The 19,038-nt window shown below is 56.8% G+C and overlaps 1 protein-coding gene and 1 pseudogene across 1 annotated transcript in view; one reads left to right on the plus strand and one right to left on the minus strand.

Annotated features, from left to right (window-relative positions):
* The window catches only part of LOC140453899 (uncharacterized), an 11,056-nt gene extending 383 nt beyond the window's left edge, over nucleotides 1-10,673 (minus strand). Inside the window, 4 exon segments of the mRNA XM_072548754.1 lie at nucleotides 2,125-2,325; nucleotides 3,202-4,533; nucleotides 9,174-9,210; nucleotides 9,212-10,673. Of these exon segments, the coding sequence (XP_072404855.1) occupies nucleotides 2,125-2,325; nucleotides 3,202-4,533; nucleotides 9,174-9,210; nucleotides 9,212-9,264 (1,623 nt within the window). The 5' untranslated portion in view covers nucleotides 9,265-10,673.
* A 200-nt stretch (nucleotides 10,674-10,873) lies between these two features.
* Nucleotides 10,874-19,038, plus strand: part of LOC140453829 (methyltransferase-like protein 25B) — a 94,774-nt pseudogene continuing 86,609 nt past the window's right edge.

A 19,038-nucleotide genomic window follows, 5' to 3' on the forward strand; every position in this document is an offset into this window, starting at 1 on the left:
GTTTGGAAGGTCCTTTCTGAGGAGCCTTGGTGAATCACTGCAATGCATCTTGTAGATGTTGGATGTGGTGCCAATCAAGCGGGCAGTACATGTGCTGTAGGTAGTGTCCTTGTTAGATTTGGTGTGAGATGGGGATTCAGTGCGGGGTTAGGTGTTGGATAGGTATTGGATACAGGATTTGGTGTGGAATGGGGATTCGGGACAGGATTCTGTTTGGGATGGGGAGTTGGTGCGGGGGGTTTCTAGGCAGCATTTCGTGTGGATTGGGGATTCAGTGTGGGATGGGGATTTGGTTCAGGAATTGGTGCGGGTTTGCATTTTGGTGCAGAATTCGGGTGGGTGTTGGGGACTTGGTGCATCATTTGATGTGGGTTGGGGATTCGGTAGAAGATGAGGTGTAGGAAGGGTATTTGGTGGAGGATACAGTGGGGGATGGGAATTCAGTGCAGGATTCTTAGAAGGCTGGGTTGTTCCTGAGCTGGAAATTTTCTTTTTCTTTTCTTGATTCAGAGTGTTGGGAACTTGGTGTGGGATGGGGATTTGGTGCAGCATTTGGTGCGGGTCTAGGATTTGGGATTCGGGACAGAATTTATGATTCGGGCCACGATTTAGTGCCGTATTTGGTGTGTATTTCGGGATTCGGAGCGGGATGGGCATTTGGTGCAGGATTTAGTGGGGGATGGGAATTTGATGCAGGATTTGTTGGGGTTGGAGATTTGATGCAGGATGGGGACTCTGTGCAGGATTTGCTGTGGGATGGGAATTTGGTGCAGGATTGATGTGGGAATGGGATTCAGGCAGGATTTCGTGAGGGAAGGGGATTCTGTGCAGGATTGGTGAGATGGGGATTTGGGACAGGATTTGGTGTGGTTTGGGGATCCGGAGTGGGAGGGGGATTTAGTGGAGGAATTGGTGTGGGTTTGCGTTTCAGTGCAGGATTCAGTGTGTGTTGGGGACTTGGTGCAGCATTTGGTGTGGGTTGGGGATTTGGGGCAGGATGTGAGATTTGGAGCAGGATTTGGTGTGGGTTAGAGATTTCAGTGTGATTGGAATTCAGTGCAGGGTTCGGTGCAGGATGGGGATGTGTGATTCGGGCAGGATTTGAGATTCGGTGAAGGATTTGGTGTGTGTTTTGGGATTCCGTGAGGGATGTGTATTTGGTGCATGATTTGTTGTGGGATGGGATTCAGTGCAGAATTGGTGTGGGAATAGGATTCGGGCAGGATTTCGTGAGGGAAGGGGATTCAGTGCAGGATTGGTGAGTTGGGGATTTGGGACAAGATTTGCTGTGGGATGGGATTCTGTGCGTGTTGGAAATTTGGTGCGGGTTGGGGATTCTGTACAAGATTTGGTGTGGGTTAGGGAATTCCATGCAGGATTTGGTGTGGGTCGGGGATTCTGTGCAGGATGGGGAATTGGTGTGGGGTGGGAATTCTGTGCAAGATGAGAATTCAGTACGGGATTGAGTGCAGAACTAGGTGTTGGATGGGGATTCAGTATGGGATGGGGTTCAGGGCTGGATTTGGTGGAAGAAATGGATTCGGTGCAGGGTGTGGTGTGGGTTGGAGATTCGGTGCAGGATTTGCCGTGGGATGGGGATTCGTTGCGGGTTGGAGATTTGGTGCAGGATTCGGTGTGGGATGGGATTTGGTGCAGGTTTAGCGTGAGATGGGGATTTGGGGCTGGATTTATTGTGGGATGGGGATTCGGTATGTATTGGGAACTTGGTGTGGGATTGGGATTTGGTGCAGCATTTGGTGTGGGATGGGGACTTGGTATAGGATTTGGTGCAGGATTGCTGTAGGTTGGGGATTTGGTGCAGGAGCTGGTAGGGAATGGGAATTCAGTGCAGGATTTGTTTGGGGTTGGGGATTTGATGCGGGTTGAAGCATCAGTGCAGGATTTGGGATGAGTTAGAGATTCGATACAAGCTGGGGATTTGCTATGGGTTGGAGATTTGGTGAGAATTGGAGCCTCAGTGCAGGATCGCATGGGGGATGGGAATTCAGTGCAGGGTTCGTTGTGGGTTGGGCACTCTGTGCATTGGCGATTCGGTACAGGATTGGGTGTGAGTTGGAGATTCGATGCAGGATTGGGTGTGGGTTGTGGGCAGCACTGACCCACCTGGATGTCCTGATGAAGCAGCTGTTTTGTGAGTCTCTTCAGGGAGATTGCCACCTTCTCCGGGAAGCCGGCCTTGCGATTTAATAGCGGGATCTTGGAGGTGTCACGGGTCAGTGACTTCGGGTGGAAATAGTTGAGCGCCTTGAAGTCATTGTGGACAGCGTGACCGATCACAATCTTCCCGTTCATGAGCTTTAATATCTGTGGAGATTCACCGGGGAGACCCGGCAATAAGAGTCAGTCAGCCTCAACACATCTCGGGAACAATGTACTGACCTTCGAGCAAGTGTAGCACCAAGGGAAGGGCTGAGTGCTGTTCCTAGGTAACAGCTTCCAGGAGGGGACTGACCGGTCTCCTCCTGTTCCTGTCTAACAGCCACAATGAGGGGGGGGGCCGAATGGCCTCCTGCTCCTGTGTAGCAGGCTCAAGGAGGGGGCAGAATGACCTCCTCTTGTTCCTGTGAAACAGGCTCAAGGGAGGGGCTGAGTGGCCTCCTTTTAAGACCGTAAGACACAGGAGCAGAAATAAGGCCATTCAGCCCATTCAATCACGGCTGATAAGTTTCTCATCCCCATTCTCCCACTCTCTCACTGTAACCCTTGATACTCCAAAACCTACCGACCTCTGTCTCCAATATCCTCAATGACCAGGCCTCCACAGCCTTCTGTGACAGTGAATTGTATAGGATTCCCCACTCTCTGGCTGAAGACGTTTCTCCTTATCTCTGTTCTAAAAGGCTTTCCCTTTACTCTAAGGCTGTGGCCTTTGGTCCCAGTCTCTCCTACCCATCTTCCCAACATCCACTCTGTCCAGGCCATTCAGTATTCTGTAAGTTTCAATCAGATCACACCCCCTTCACCTTTCTAAATTCGGTCGAGTGTAGACTCAGAGTTCCTCAAACGTTCCCCGTGTGTTAAGCTTTTCATTCTTGGGGCCGCTCCTCTGAACCCGCTCCGGGAGCCAGTAGACCCACCCAGCCTCCTCCAGATCCTGTCCGAATCAGCCCATACATCCCTTCCCCATGACCCATTATACCACGTTAACCCCCCCCCATCCCCCGAGCCTGGGTAGTTTACCTCTCTCTGGGCTAGTTTGAAGGGGGTGGCGTTCCTCATGTGGTACCCTCGAATGCCGCTCCAGCGGGTGCGGAAGTCGGTGATGGGGTTGGTCGGCAGGACGTACTTGTCGTAGATCAGCTCCCCGTCGTAACCCACCAGACTGCAGCGGGCCAGCTCGCTCCTCTTGCCCCCCGGGCCCGTGCCCACCATCTCGCAGTCCAGGGCCAGGCACTTGTAGGGTTTGTGGGCAGGGGGTTGGGGGGGAGCCCGATGGGGCCTGGGACCAGGCCGGGCCTTCGGGGGGGCATCCTGGCCGGGGGGAGGCAGCCCGCTCTGACATTCGTCCACCAGCAGCTGCTTCTCCTTTGGAGGGGCCGCCCTCTCGCTGACGGGCTGATTGGTCTCCCGGCTCCCATTGAGGAATCTGCGTTTGGGGGCAGGCCGAGGTTTTGAGGGGGCGTCCCTGTCAGGGGGAGGCAACCCACTCCGACACTCGTCCACCGGCAGCTGCTTCTCCTCTGGACGGGCCGCCCTCCCGCGGACGGGCCGAGTGGCCTCCTGGCTCCCGTTGAGGCTGCTGCGTTTGGGGGCAGGCCGAGGTTTTGAGGGGGCATCCCTGCCAGGGGGAGGCAACCCGCTCCGACATTTGTCCACAGGCAGCTGCTTCTCCTTTGGACAGGCCGCCCTCCCGCTGACGGGCCGATTGGCCTCCCGGCTCCCATTGAGGAATCTGCGTTTGGGGGCAGGCCGAGGTTTTGAGGGGGCGTCCCTGCCAGGGGGAGGCAGCCCGCTCCGACACTCGTCCACCAGCAGCTGCTTCTCATCTGGGTGGGCTGCCCTCTCGCTGACGGGCCGATTGGCCTCCCGGCTCCGGTCGAGGAGGCTGCGTTTGGGGGCAGGCCGAGGTTTTGAGGGGGCGTCCCTGCCAGGGGGAGGCAGCCCGCTCCGACACCTACCCACCAGCAGCAGCTGCTTCTCCTCTGGACGGGCCGCCCTCCCGCTGACGGGCCGATCGGCCTCCCAGCTGCTGTTGCAGAGGCCGGCCCTGGGGGCCGGGCGGGCAGAGGGAGGGGGCCGCCCTGGCTTGCCCCACGAGCCCCCTTTCTTGCTCAGGTAGCCCCGGCTCTCCAGGTAGGCCCGCCTCTTCAGGAAGCGCAAGTGCTTGAGGCTGGGCTGAGGCGCAGCGTGGTGCGGCACCGGAGTGAAGTCCAGGTTCAGGAGGACGTCCGCCATGGCGGTTAGCTCAGGAGGGCCAGCCCGCGCCCAGGTGCGATCTCCCGGGAGGGTCAGGGGCCTACAGCCCCCGGAGACCGAATATTCAGGGGCCAGCAGCAGCAGCCGCTGGGATACCTGCGGGCAAAAAAAACACAACACGGTCACAGGACAGCACACAGGAGAGGCCCTTCGGCCCATCAACACCGTGCTGACCAATTCTCACGGTCCAGCACGAGGCTCACATGCCGTGAGCTCCCTACGGACAGTGGCCATTCAGCCCGACAGGTCCGCACTGAGGAGCATCCCAGCCACACTAAGCAACCCCCCCTATTCCATCTGTGCAATCCTGCATTTACACCAGTTAACCTACTTAACCTGCACATCCCTGGACACTATGGGACAATTTCCCATGGCCAATCCACCCTAACCTGCACATCCCTGGGCACTATGGGACAATTTCCCACGGCCAATCCACCCTAACCTGCACATCCCTGGGCACTATGGGATAATTTCCCACGGCCAATCCACCCTAACCTGTACATCCCTGGGCACTATGGGACAATTTCCCACGGCCAACCCACCCTAACCTGCACATCCCTGGGCACTATGGGACAATTTCCCACGGCCAATCCACCCTAACCTGCACATCCCTGGGCACTATGGGACAATTTCCCACGGCCAATCCACCCTAACCTGCACATCCCTGGGCATTATGGGACATTTCCCCATGGCCAACCCACCCTAACCTGCACATCCCTGGGCACTATGGGACAATTTCCCATGGCCAATCCACCCTAACCTGCACATCCCTGGACACTACGGCGGAAAGACGTGCCATCTCCACAAAGACAGGGCTCACCCATGTGCTGTTTGAAAGGTTGTCAAGTTCCCTCTGGGTGATGGAATGTCTGCTCAAAATTTCGTGCCCTTGGATAAATTCCTCTTAAGCAAAGATATTGAAGGATAAGGGAGTAATGTGTTGTGTCCACAGATCAGCCATTATCTCACTGAATGGTGGAACAAGCTCGGAGAGATTGAATAGCCTGTCCCCTCTATGTAAGTGACCTTTCAATGTTAGGGAATGGCTGCTTGCTGTGAACTGCCCATGTTCTGCACTCTCTTATCCACCTCGGTCAGCCTTCTCGGAGCTGACCCATGCTCTCCTTGGAGCTAACCGCTCCATCCCACACAACACCCTGCTGAGTCTCCTCTGGAAATTCCCTCCAGTGCAATCACTGCCCCAAGGTTACAAAGATCAGGCAAGAATGAGCAGGCCAGCACTCCTAGTTCTCTGCAATAGGCTTGTGGTGGGGGGGGGAAAAGAGTGGGGATAAGGTGGAGAGGAGGCAAAGAACGAGGGAGAGGTACAAACAGAGTTCGATATGACTCCTGGTCCAGAACAGTGACTGGACCTGAAACGTTCAGGCCGTTTCGCTCTCCCACACACGCAGTAAGAGCTGCTGCAGCAGTCTCTGCTTCAGATCTCCAGCACCCGCAGTGTTTTGGCTTTATTGAGCTGAAGGGGCTGATCTGACTGAGGTCTTTAAAAACAGGGTTCGATTGTGAGCACGCCGAGATGATGCTTCCACTTAACCACAGTGATGAACAACATGAAGGTCGGGAATACAAAGCAGCAGGTTAGATCTGATGAGTGCATCTCCAACCGACTTTATCGAGGTTTACAAAATCGCGAGGGGCATAGACAGCGTGAATAGCCAAGGGTCTTTCCCCCCCAGGGTAGGGGAGTCCAAACCTAGAGGGCATAGGTCTAAGGTGAGAGGGGAAAGGTTTAAAAGAGACCGAAGGGGCAACTTTTTCACTCAGAGGGTGGTATGTGTATGGAACAAGCTGCCAGAGGAAGTGATGGAGGCTGGTACAATGACAACATTTAAAAGGCATCTGGATGGGTATATGAATAGGAAGGGTTTGGAGGGATATGGGCCAAGTGCTGGCAAATGGGACTAGGTCAGTTTGGGATGTCTGGTCGGCGCAAATGAGTTGGACACAAGGGTCTGTTCCCATGGTGTACAGCCCTCTGACTAACTCGATACCATCCAGGACAAAGCAGCCCACTTGATTGGCACCACATCCACGAGCATCCCCTCCCTCCACCATCCACACTCAGTCAAAGCAGTGTGTACCATCGACAAGATTCACCGCAGCGACTCATCAAAGCTCCTCAGAGACCACCTTCCAAACCCTCGATCGCTTCCACCTGGAAGGACAAGGGGCAGCTGATACATGGGAACACCACCCCCCCCCCCCCCCACCACAAGCTCTGCTCTGAGCCCCTCACCATCCCCATCTTGGAAACATACTAGCTGTTCCTTCAGGGTCGCTGGGTCAGAATCCTGGAATTCCCTCTCTCATGGCACTGAGGGGTCCCTCCACACTGCAGTGGTTCACCACCACCCTCTCAAGGGACAATTGAAGGGCTGCAGGTGATAAATGCTGACCCAGCCAGTGAGACCACAGTGAATTTTAAACCATTCTGTCCCTTGGACCTGATCAGCCATTCTTGATCACAACTGATCACCAATCTTATTGCCATTTCTTCAAACGCCCTTTGATATGTCAGTGGCTTTAACAACTGGCCCCTGACACATACAGCCACTGACCTTCTGGGGTAGAGAATTCAATGTTTCACCTCCCGGTCAGTCAAGGGATTCCTCCACAGCACCGTCCCTTGTCCGGACACTGGGCCCCTTGGCTTTGGAACCTCTTACCCACACCCCTCAAAAGGCCAGGGATCAAGCTGATCAGTGATCAATCCCATGGGGAATACAGCAGAAATCAGCATTCTTGATAGAATGGGAGATTTCACTCACACAGGGTACAGGGAGAATGGGGGGCTCGCTCTCACAGGGAGTGGGGGGAGAATGGGGGACTCATGCCCAAGGGGAGTTGGGGGGAGAATGGGGAACTCACTCCCACAGGGAATAGGGGACTCACTCCCATGGGGAGTGGCAGGGAGAATGGGGGACACGCTCCCACGGGGAGGGGGGAGGAGTGGGGGATTCGCGTCCATGGGGGGGGGGGGGGGTGGGTGGGTATTGGGGGACTCACGCCCAAGGGGAGAATGGGGGGCTCGCTCCCACGGGGAGTGGGGGGAGAATGGTGGACTCATGCCCAAGGGGAGTTGGGGGGTGGGGGGAGAATGGAGAACTCACTCCCACGGGGAATAGGGGAGAATGGGGGACTCACTCCCATGGGGAGGGGGGGGGGGGGAGGGGAAATGGGGGTCTCACACCCATGGGGAGTGGGGAAATGGGGGACTTGCTCCCACAGGAAGTGGGTGGAGAATGGGGGTCTCACACCCATGGGGAGTGGGGGGAGAATGGGGGACTCGCTCCCACGGGGAGTGGGGGTGAGAATGGGGGGTCTCACGCCCACGGGGAGTGGGGGGAGAATGGGGGACTCGCGCCCACGGGGAGTGGGGGATTCGCTCCCATGGGGAGAGGGGGACACACGCGCCCATGGAGAGTGGGGTTGTGGGGAGAATGGACAACACAATCCTGATATAAAATTGGTTTTGGGTGGGGTGTGTGTGTGTGTGTGTGTGTGTGTGTGTGTGTGTGTGTGTTCGTTCCTGACTGGGAGCCCCGTCAGGTACTCTCCCTGGTCTGTCCTAGGGCACTGAGGCGAGAAGCGATAACCTGGTCACAAGTGGGGTAAATCAGCATGGGGCTGGGAATTCGACCGGGGGTATAGCAGCTCAGACACCAATCGCATAGGGTCAGGGTGTGAGTGCAGACAAGACTTATCAGGGGTGAGGAGATTTGAAAACTCAAGCAGAGTACCTACATGAACCCCCAGCCTTCTAAAGCAGAGCACCATGAAGCTGCACATGGAGAAAAAGCAATTTTAACCCAGGCGCTGAGTGAGAGACTGGGACATGAGCTGGCTGTCACACCATTGTGACAGTCTGACTGTACTCATGACCCACTCAGTGCACTGACTCAAAACACCACAACCTCAATATTTGGGGAAAACGATCCCCATTTTCTTGGTGATCACGGGGTAAAGATGGACCCTAGAATACCAGCAATTAAATCTCCTACTCCCTTGTTTCAAATAGTGGGGACAGGGGACTCCCTCGTATGGGGAGTGGAACACTTGCTCCTTTGGCATGGTGGGGGGGGGGAAAGGGGGGACTCCGTCGTATGGGGAGTGCAGGGTCTCACTTCAGTGTTGGAGTGGGGAGAATGGGGGTCCGCTCCCACAGGGAGTGGGGTTTTGCGAGGGAGGCAATGAGAACGGGGGAACTCGCTCCCATGGGGAGGGGACGAATGGGAGACTTGCTCCCGTGGGCAGTTGGGGGAGGGTGTAAGGGAGAATGGGGGATTCGCTCCCAAGTGGAGTAGGGGGGAGAATGCAGACCACAGCCTCTTTCCTGAGCCCTAGCTGGGCATCATTTTAACATGGTCCAGCGATTTGGCACCTCTGACAGTGCAGCATTCCCTTGCTGCTGTGAGGAGGAGTTGCAAGACTGGGCTTTGAGCACATGGCACTGTGGCCATATCCTTCTAATCCGTCTTCCCTCTGCTTAACCAACTCCATCTGCTAACAGTTCGGTCCAATTCCCAGTCCTCTACCCTCACCCCATTCCTGGTCCACCCTTGTACATCTGAGGGATTTACAGGCACCATCGCGATTGAACAGAAACAGAAATTTGCTGGAGAAACTCAGCAGGTCAGGCAGCTTCTGTGGAGAGAGAGAGAAAGCAGGAGTAAACATTTCAGGTCCGGTGAATGGGATGGATTAGGCTTCCTCACCTGACACCGGCCCCACTCCGAGATATCTCTCTCTCGCTTTCTCTTTCTGGGTGTGGCCCCTGCCAGGCTTATCGACAACCAGAGGCATCATGGATCAAGCTGCCCTCAGCCCAACTGACAGTCCCAACATTGCAGCCCACCCCCAACTGTACCACTTCACCAACAGAAGGCACAGCAGGCAGCTACTGGACCATGGGGGACCCTCACAGGGTGGGATATGGGACCCTGGGGGACCCTCACAGGGTGGGATACGGGACCCCGGGGGGACCCTCACAGGGTGGGACACTGGACCCCGGGGGGACCCTCACAGGGTGGGACACTGGACCCCGGGGGGACCCTCACAGGGTGGGACACTGGACCCCGGGGGGACCCTCACAGGGTGGGACACTGGACCCCGGGGGGACCCTCACAGGGTGGGACACTGGACCCCGGGGGGACCCTCACAGGGTGGGACACTGGACCCCGGGGGGACCCTCACAGGGTGGGACACTGGACCCCGGGGGGACCCTCACAGGGTGGGACACTGGACCCCGGGGGGACCCTCACAGGGTGGGACACTGGACCCCGGGGGGACCCTCACAGGGTGGGACACTGGACCCCGGGGGGACCCTCACAGGGTGGGACACTGGACCCCGGGGGGACCCTCACAGGGTGGGACACTGGACCCCGGGGGGACCCTCACAGGGTGGGACACTGGACCCCGGGGGGACCCTCACAGGGTGGGACACTGGACCCCGGGGGGACCCTCACAGGGTGGGACACTGGACCCCGGGGGGACCCTCACAGGGTGGGACACTGGACCCCGGGGGGACCCTCACAGGGTGGGACACTGGACCCCGGGGGGACCCTCACAGGGTGGGACACTGGACCCCGGGGGGACCCTCACAGGGTGGGACACTGGACCCCGGGGGGACCCTCACAGGGTGGGACACTGGACCCCGGGGGGACCCTCACAGGGTGGGACACTGGACCCCGGGGGGACCCTCACAGGGTGGGACACTGGACCCCGGGGGGACCCTCACAATGTGGGACCCTGGACCCCGGGGGGACCCTCGCAGGGTGGGATACGGGACCGTGAGGGACCCTCACAGGGTGTGACCCTGGACCCCGGGGGGACCCTCGCAGGGTGGGACACTGGACCCCGGGGGGACCCTCACAGGGTGGGACACTGGACCCCGGGGGGACCCTCACAGGGTGGGACACTGGACCCCGGGGGGACCCTCACAGGGTGGGACACTGGACCCCGGGGGGACACTGGACCCTGGGGGACCCTCACAGGGTGGGACACTGGACCCCGGGGGGACACTGGACCCCGGGGGGACACTGGACCCCGGGGGGACCCTCACAGGGTGGGACCATGCACCACATGGGACCTCACAGGCCGCGAGTGCACCATGAGGGTCCCCAGCCCCACAGGTACCCGGGCCTCGGAGGAGTGTTGCTCTCTGACGGTCCGATCGTCCCCCTCACATCCCTCACCCTCAATCTCCCTCTCCCTCTGTCTCTCACCGGTTTTGCCGATAAGGCCGCAGGCTCCGGCGACGTCTACTTCCGGTATTGGGGGGGGTACGGAAGCCACCACTTCCGGGGTCAGGAAACAAAGTGATGGGGACGAGGTCAGGCGTCTGGCCCGGGGGCGTCCACTTCCGGGTGATCGGGCGGGATTCTGCGTCGCGCAGGCGCGGGAGGAGACGTCCACTTCCGGAAGGTCAACCAGTGCTCGGTGGCGCCATGGACGCGGACGGGGAGAGACGGCGAACCGCCGCCATCGTCCGCCTCCTGTCGGTGTGTCCCCACATCCCCGACTCGTACATGACAGTGAGTTCACCACCGGGCCCCGTGAGACCCCTCACTGTTAAATATCCCCCCCCGTGAGACCCCTCACTGTTCAATAACCCCCCCGTGAGACCCCTCAATGTTCAATATCACCCCCGTGAGGACCCTCACTGTTCAATATACCCCCGTGAGACCCCTCACTGTTCAATATCCCCCCGTGAGACCCCTCACTGTTCAATATCCCCCCGTGAGACCCCTCACTGTTCAATATCCCCCCGTGAGACCCCTCACTGTTCAATATCCCCCCGTGAGACCCCTCACTGTTCAATATCCCACCGTGAGGACCCTCACTGTTCAATATCCCCCCGTGAGACCCCTCACTGTTCAATATCCCCCCGTGAGACCCCTCACTGTTCAATATCCCCCCCGTGAGACCCCTCACTGTTCAATATCCCCCCGTGAGACCCCTCACTGTTCAATATCCTCCCGTGAGACCCCTCACTGTTCAATATCCCCCCGTGAGACCCCTCACTGTTCAATATCCCACCGTGAGGACCCTCACTGTTCAATATCCCCCCGTGAGACCCCTCACTGTTCAATATCCCCCCGTGAGATCCCTCACTGTTCAATATCACCCCCGTGAGGACCCTCACTGTTCAATATCCCCCCCGTGAGACCCCTCACTGTTCAATATCCCGCCGTGAGGAACCTCACTGTTCAATATCCCCCCCGTGAGACCCCTCACTGTTCAATATCCTCCCGTGAGACCCCTCACTGTTCAATATCCTCCCGTGAGACCCCTCACTGTTCAATATCCTCCTGTGAGACCCCTCACTGTTCAATATCCTCCCGTGAGACTCCTCACTGTTCAATATCCCCCCGTGAGCCCCTTCACTGTTCAATATCCCCCCGTGAGGACCCTCACTGTTCAATATCCCCCCGTGAGGACCCTCACTGTTCAATATCCCCCCCGTGAGACCCCTCACTGTTCAATATCCCCCCCGTGAGGACCCTCACTGTTCAATATCCCCCCGTTAGACCCCTCACTGTTCAATATCCCCCCGTAAGACCTCTCACTGTTCAATATCCTCCCGTAAGACCCCTCACTGTTCAATATCCTCCCGTGAGACCCCTCACTGTTGAATATACCCCCGTGAGACCCTTCACTGTTCAATATCCCCCCGTGAGGACCCTCACTGTTCAATATCCCCCCCGTGAGGACCCTCACTGTTCAATATCCCCCCGTGAGATCCCTCACTGTTCAATATCCCCCCCGTGAGACCCCTCACTGTTCAATATCCTCCCGTGAGACCCCTCACTGTTCAATATCCTCCCGTGAGACCCCTCACTGTTCAATATCCTCCTGTGAGACCCCTCACTGTTCAATATCCTCCCGTGAGACTCCTCACTGTTCAATATCCCCCCGTGAGCCCCTTCACTGTTCAATATCCCCCCGTGAGGACCCTCACTGTTCAATATCCCCCCGTGAGGACCCTCACTGTTCAATATCCCCCCCGTGAGACCCCTCACTGTTCAATATCCCCCCCGTGAGGACCCTCACTGTTCAATATCCCCCCGTTAGACCCCTCACTGTTCAATATCCTCCCGTGAGACCCCTCACTGTTCAATATCCCCCCGTGAGACCCCTCACTGTTCAATATCCCCCCGTGAGACCCTTCACTGTTCAATATCCCCCCGTGAGGACCCTCACTGTTCAATATCTCCCTGTGAGGACCCTCACCGTTCAATATCCCCCCGTGAGGACCCTCGCTGTTCAATATCCCCCCCGTGAGGACCCTCACTGTTCAATATCCCCCTTCTGAGGACCCTCACTGTTCAATATCCCCCCCGTGAGACCCCTCACTGTTCAATATCCCCCCGTGGGGACCCTCACTGTTCAATATCCCCATGTGAGACCCCTCACTGTTCAATATCCCCCCCGTGAGGACCCTCACTGTTCAATATCCCCCCGTTAGACCCCTCACTGTTCAATATCCCCCCGTGAGACCTCTCACTGTTCAATATCCTCCCGTGAGACCCCTCACTGTTCAATATCCTCCCGTGAGACCCCTCACTGTTCAATATCCCCCCGTGATACCCCTCACTGTTCAATATCTCCCCGTGAGGACCCTCACCGTTCAATATCCCCTCGTGAGGACCCTCGCTGTTCAATATCCCCCCCGTGAGGACCCTCACTGTTCAATATCCCCCTTCTGAGGACCCTCACTGTTCAATATCCCCCCCGTGAGACCCCTCACTGTTCAATTTCCCCCATGAGACCCCTCACTGTTCAATATTCCCCCATGAGGACCCTCACTGTTCAGTACCCTCCCGTGAGACCCCTCGCTGTTCAATATCCCCCCGTGAGGACCCTCACTGTTCAATATCCCCCCCCGTGAGGACCCTCACTGTTAAATATCCCCCATGTGAGACCCCTCACTGTTCAATATCCCCCCCGTGAGGACCCTCACTGTTCAATATCACCCCCGTGAGGACCCTCACTGTTCAATATCCCCCCCCCGTGAGACCCCTCACTGTTCAATATCCCACCGTGAGGACCCTCACTGTTCAATATCCCCCCGTGAGACCCTTCGCTGTTCAATATCCCCCCCGTGAGACCCCTCACTGTTCAATATCCCCCCCGTGAGGACCCTCACTGTTCAATATCCCCCCCGTGAGGACCCTCACTGTTCAATATCCCCCCCGTGAGGACCCTCACTGTTCAATATCCCCCCGTGAGACCCCTCACTGTTCAAACCCCCCCCCGCGAGGACCCTCACTGTTCAATATCCCCACGTGAGACCCCTCACTGTTCAATATCCCCACATGAGACCCCTCACTGTTCAATATCCCCCCCGTGAGGACCCTCACTGTTCAATATCCCCCCCGTGAGGACCCTCACCGTTCAATATCCCCACGTGAGACCCCTCACTGTTCAATCTCACCCCGTGAGGACCCTCACTGTTCAATATCCCCCCGTGAGACCCCTCACTGTTCAATATCCCCCCGTGAGGATCCTCACTGTTCAATATCCCTCCCGTGAAGCCCCTCACTGTTCAATATCCCCCCGTGAGGACCCTCACTGTTCAATATCCCCCCCGTGAGGACCCTCACTGTGCAATATCCCCCCGTGAGGACCCTCACTGCTCAATATCCTCCCGTGAGACCCCTCACTGTTCAATATCCCCCCGTGAGACCCCTCACTGTTCAATATCCCCCCGTGAGGATCCTCACTGTTCAATATCCCTCCCGTGAGGCCCCTCACGGTTCAATGTCCCCCCGTGAGGACCCTTACTGTTCAATATCCCCCCCGTGAGGACCCTCACTGTTCAATATCCCCCCCGTGAGCACCCTCATTGGTCAATATCCCCCCCGTGAGGACCCTCACTGTTCAATATCCTCCCGTGAGACCCCTCACTGTTCAATTTCCTCCCGTGAGACCCCTCACTGTTCAATATCCACCCCCCGTGAGGACCCTCACTGTTCAATATCCCCCCGTGAGGACCCTCACTGTTCAATATCCCCATGTGAGACCCCTCACTGTTCAATATCCCCCCCGTGAGGACCCTTCACTGTTCAATATTCCCCTGTGAGGACACTCACTGTTCAATATCCCCCCGTGAGACCCCTCACTGTTCAAAATCCCCCACGTGAGTCCCGTCACTGTTCAATATCCCCCCTGTGAGGACCCTTCACTGTTCAATATCCCCCCCGTGAGACCCCTCACTGTTCAATATCCCCCCCGTGAGGACCCTTCACTGTTCAATATTCCCCTGTGAGGACACTCACTGTTCAATATCCCCCGTGAGACCCCTCACTGTTCAATATCCCCCACGTGAGTCCCGTCACTGTTCAATATCCCCCCGTGAGGACCCTCAATGTTCAATATCCCCCCGTGAGGACCCTCACTGTTCAATATCCCCCCGTGAGGACCCTCACTGTTCAATATCCCCCCCGTGAGGACCCTCACTGTTCAATATCCGCCCGTGAGATCCCTCACTGTTCAAAATCCCCCTTCTGAGGACCCTCACTGTTCAATATACCCCCCGTGAGTCCCCTCACTGTTCAATTTCCCCCATGAGACCCCTCACTGTTCAATATCCCCCCGTGAGGACCCTCACTGTTCAGTATCCTCCCGTGAGACCCCTCGCTGTTCAATATCCCCCCGTGAGGACCCTCACTGTTCAATATCCCCCCGTGAGGACCCTCACTGTTCAATATCCCCCCCCGTGAGGACCCTCACTGTTAAATATCCCCCATGTGAGACCCCTCACTGTTCAATATCCCCCCCCGTGAGGACCCTCACTGTTCAATATCCCCCCCGTGAGGACCCTCACTGTTCAATATCCCCCCCGTGAGACCCCTCACTGTTCAATATCCCACCGTGAGGACCCTCACTGTTCAATATCCCCCCGTGAGACCCCTCACTGTTCAATATCCCCCCCGTGAGACCCCTCACTGTTCAATATCCCCCCGTGAGATCCCTCACTGTTCAATATCACCCCCGTGAGGACCCTCACTGTTCAATATCCCCCCCGTGAGACCCCTCACTGTTCAATATCCCGCCGTGAGGAACCTCACTGTTCAATATCCCCCCCGTGAGACCCCTCACTGTTCAATATCCTCCCGTGAGACCCCTCACTGTTCAATATCCTCCCGTGAGACCCCTCACTGTTCAATATCCTCCTGTGAGACCCCTCACTGTTCAATATCCTCCCGTGAGACTCCTCACTGTTCAATATCCCCCCGTGAGCCCCTTCACTGTTCAATATCCCCCCGTGAGGACCCTCACTGTTCAATATCCCCCCCGTGAGGACCCTCACTGTTCAATATCCCCCCCGTGAGCACCCTCACTGGTCAATATCCCCCCCGTGAGGACCCTCACTGTTCAATATCCTCCCGTGAGACCCCTCACTGTTCAATATCCTCCCGTGAGACCCCTCACTGTTCAATATCCACCCCCCGTGAGGACCCTCACTGTTCAATATCCCCCCGTGAGGACCCTCACTGTTCAATATCCCCATGTGAGACCCCTCACTGTTCAATATCCCCCCCGTGAGGACCCTTCACTGTTCAATATTCCCCTGTGAGGACACTCACTGTTCAATATCCCCCCGTGAGACCCCTCACTGTTCAAAATCCCCCACGTGAGTCCCGTCACTGTTCAATATCCCCCCTGTGAGGACCCTTCACTGTTCAATATCCCCCCCGTGAGACCCCTCACTGTTCAATATCCCCCCCGTGAGGACCCTTCACTGTTCAATATTCCCCTGTGAGGACACTCACTGTTCAATATCCCCCGTGAGACCCCTCACTGTTCAATATCCCCCACGTGAGTCCCGTCACTGTTCAATATCCCCCCGTGAGGACCCTCAATGTTCAATATCCCCTCGTGAGGACCCTCACTGTTCAATATCCCCCCGTGAGGACCCTCACTGTTCAATATCCCCCCCGTGAGGACCCTCACTGTTCAATATCCGCCCGTGAGATCCCTCACTGTTCAAAATCCCCCTTCTGAGGACCCTCACTGTTCAATATACCCCCCGTGAGTCCCCTCACTGTTCAATTTCCCCCATGAGACCCCTCACTGTTCAATATCCCCCCGTGAGGACCCTCACTGTTCAGTATCCTCCCGTGAGACCCCTCGCTGTTCAATATCCCCCCGTGAGGACCCTCACTGTTCAATATCCCCCCGTGAGGACCCTCACTGTTCAATGTCCCCCCTGTGAGGAACCTCACTGTTCAATATCCCCCCCGTGAGACCCCTCACTGTTCAATATCCTCCCGTGAGACCCCTCACTGTTCAATATCCTCCCGTGAGACCCCTCACTGTTCAATATCCTCCTGTGAGACCCCTCACTGTTCAATATCCTCCCGTGAGACTCCTCACTGTTCAATATCCCCCCGTGAGCCCCTTCACTGTTCAATATCCCCCCGTGAGGACCCTCACTGTTCAATATCCCCCCCGTGAGGACCCTCACTGTTCAATATCCCCCCCGTGAGCACCCTCACTGGTCAATATCCCCCCCGTGAGGACCCTCACTGTTCAATATCCTCCCGTGAGACCCCTCACTGTTCAATATCCTCCCGTGAGACCCCTCACTGTTCAATATCCACCCCCCGTGAGGACCCTCACTGTTCAATATCCCCCCGTGAGGACCCTCACTGTTCAATATCCCCATGTGAGACCCCTCACTGTTCAATATCCCCCCCGTGAGGACCCTTCACTGTTCAATATTCCCCTGTGAGGACACTCACTGTTCAATATCCCCCCGTGAGACCCCTCACTGTTCAAAATCCCCCACGTGAGTCCCGTCACTGTTCAATATCCCCCCTGTGAGGACCCTTCACTGTTCAATATCCCCCCCGTGAGACCCCTCACTGTTCAATATCCCCCCCGTGAGGACCCTTCACTGTTCAATATTCCCCTGTGAGGACACTCACTGTTCAATATCCCCCGTGAGACCCCTCACTGTTCAATATCCCCCACGTGAGTCCCGTCACTGTTCAATATCCCCCCGTGAGGACCCTCAATGTTCAATATCCCCTCGTGAGGACCCTCACTGTTCAATATCCCCCCGTGAGGACCCTCACTGTTCAATATCCCCCCCGTGAGGACCCTCACTGTTCAATATCCGCCCGTGAGATCCATCACTGTTCAAAATCCCCCTTCTGAGGACCCTCACTGTTCAATATACCCCCCGTGAGTCCCCTCACTGTTCAATTTCCCCCATGAGACCCCTCACTGTTCAATATCCCCCCGTGAGGACCCTCACTGTTCAGTATCCTCCCGTGAGACCCCTCGCTGTTCAATATCCCCCCGTGAGGACCCTCACTGTTCAATATCCCCCCGTGAGGACCCTCACTGTTCAATATCCCCCCCCGTGAGGACCCTCACTGTTAAATATCCCCCATGTGAGACCCCTCACTGTTCAATATCCCCCCCCGTGAGGACCCTCACTGTTCAATATCCCCCCCGTGAGGACCCTCACTGTTCAATATCCCCCCCGTGAGACCCCTCACTGTTCAATATCCCACCGTGAGGACCCTCACTGTTCAATATCCCCCCGTGAGACCCCTCACTGTTCAATATCCCCCCCGTGAGACCCCTCACTGTTCAATATCCCCCCATGAGATCCCTCACTGTTCAATATCACCCCCGTGAGGACCCTCACTGTTCAATATCCCCCCCGTGAGACCCCTCACTGTTCAATATCCTCCCGTGAGACCCCTCACTGTTCAATATCCTCCCGTGAGACCCCTCACTGTTCAATATCCTCCTGTGAGACCCCTCACTGTTCAATATCCTCCCGTGAGGACCCTCACTGTTCAATATCCCCCCGTGAGGACCCTCACTGTTCAATATCCCCCCCGTGAGACCCCTCACTGTTCAATATCCCCCCCGTGAGACCCCTCACTGTTCAATATCCCCCCGTGAGACCCCTCACTGTTCAATATCCCCCCGTGAGACCCCTCACTGTTCAATATCCTCCCGTGAGACCCCTCACTGTTCAATATCCCGCCGTGAGATCCCTCACTGTTCAATATCCCCCCGTGAGACCCCTCACTGTTCAATATCCCCCCGTGAGGACCCTCACTGTTCAATATCCCCCCGTGAGACCCCTCACTGTTCAATATCCCCCCGTGAGACCCCTCACTGTTCAATATCCCCCCGTGAGACCCCTCACTGTTCAATATCCCCCCGTGAGACCCCTCACTGTTCAATATCCTCCCGTGAGACCCCTCACTGTTCAATATCCCCCCCGTGAGACCCCTCACTGTTCAATATCCCGCCGTGAGATCCCTCACTGTTCAATATCCCCCCGTGAGGACCCTCACTGTTCAATATCCCGCCGTGAGATCCCTCACTGTTCAATATCCCCCCGTGAGATCCCTCACTGTTCAATATCGCCCCGTGAGACCCCTCACTGTTCAATATCCCCCCGTGAGACCCCTCACTGTTCAATATCCCCCCGTGAGGACACTCACTGTTCAATATCCCCCCCGTGAGGACCCTCACTGTTCAATATCTCCCCCGTGAGATCCCTCACTGTTCAATATCCCCCCGTGAGGACCCTCACTGTTCAAT

This window comes from Chiloscyllium punctatum, chromosome 28 (assembly GCF_047496795.1).
Source record: "Chiloscyllium punctatum isolate Juve2018m chromosome 28, sChiPun1.3, whole genome shotgun sequence".
Lineage (NCBI taxonomy): Eukaryota > Metazoa > Chordata > Chondrichthyes > Orectolobiformes > Hemiscylliidae > Chiloscyllium > Chiloscyllium punctatum.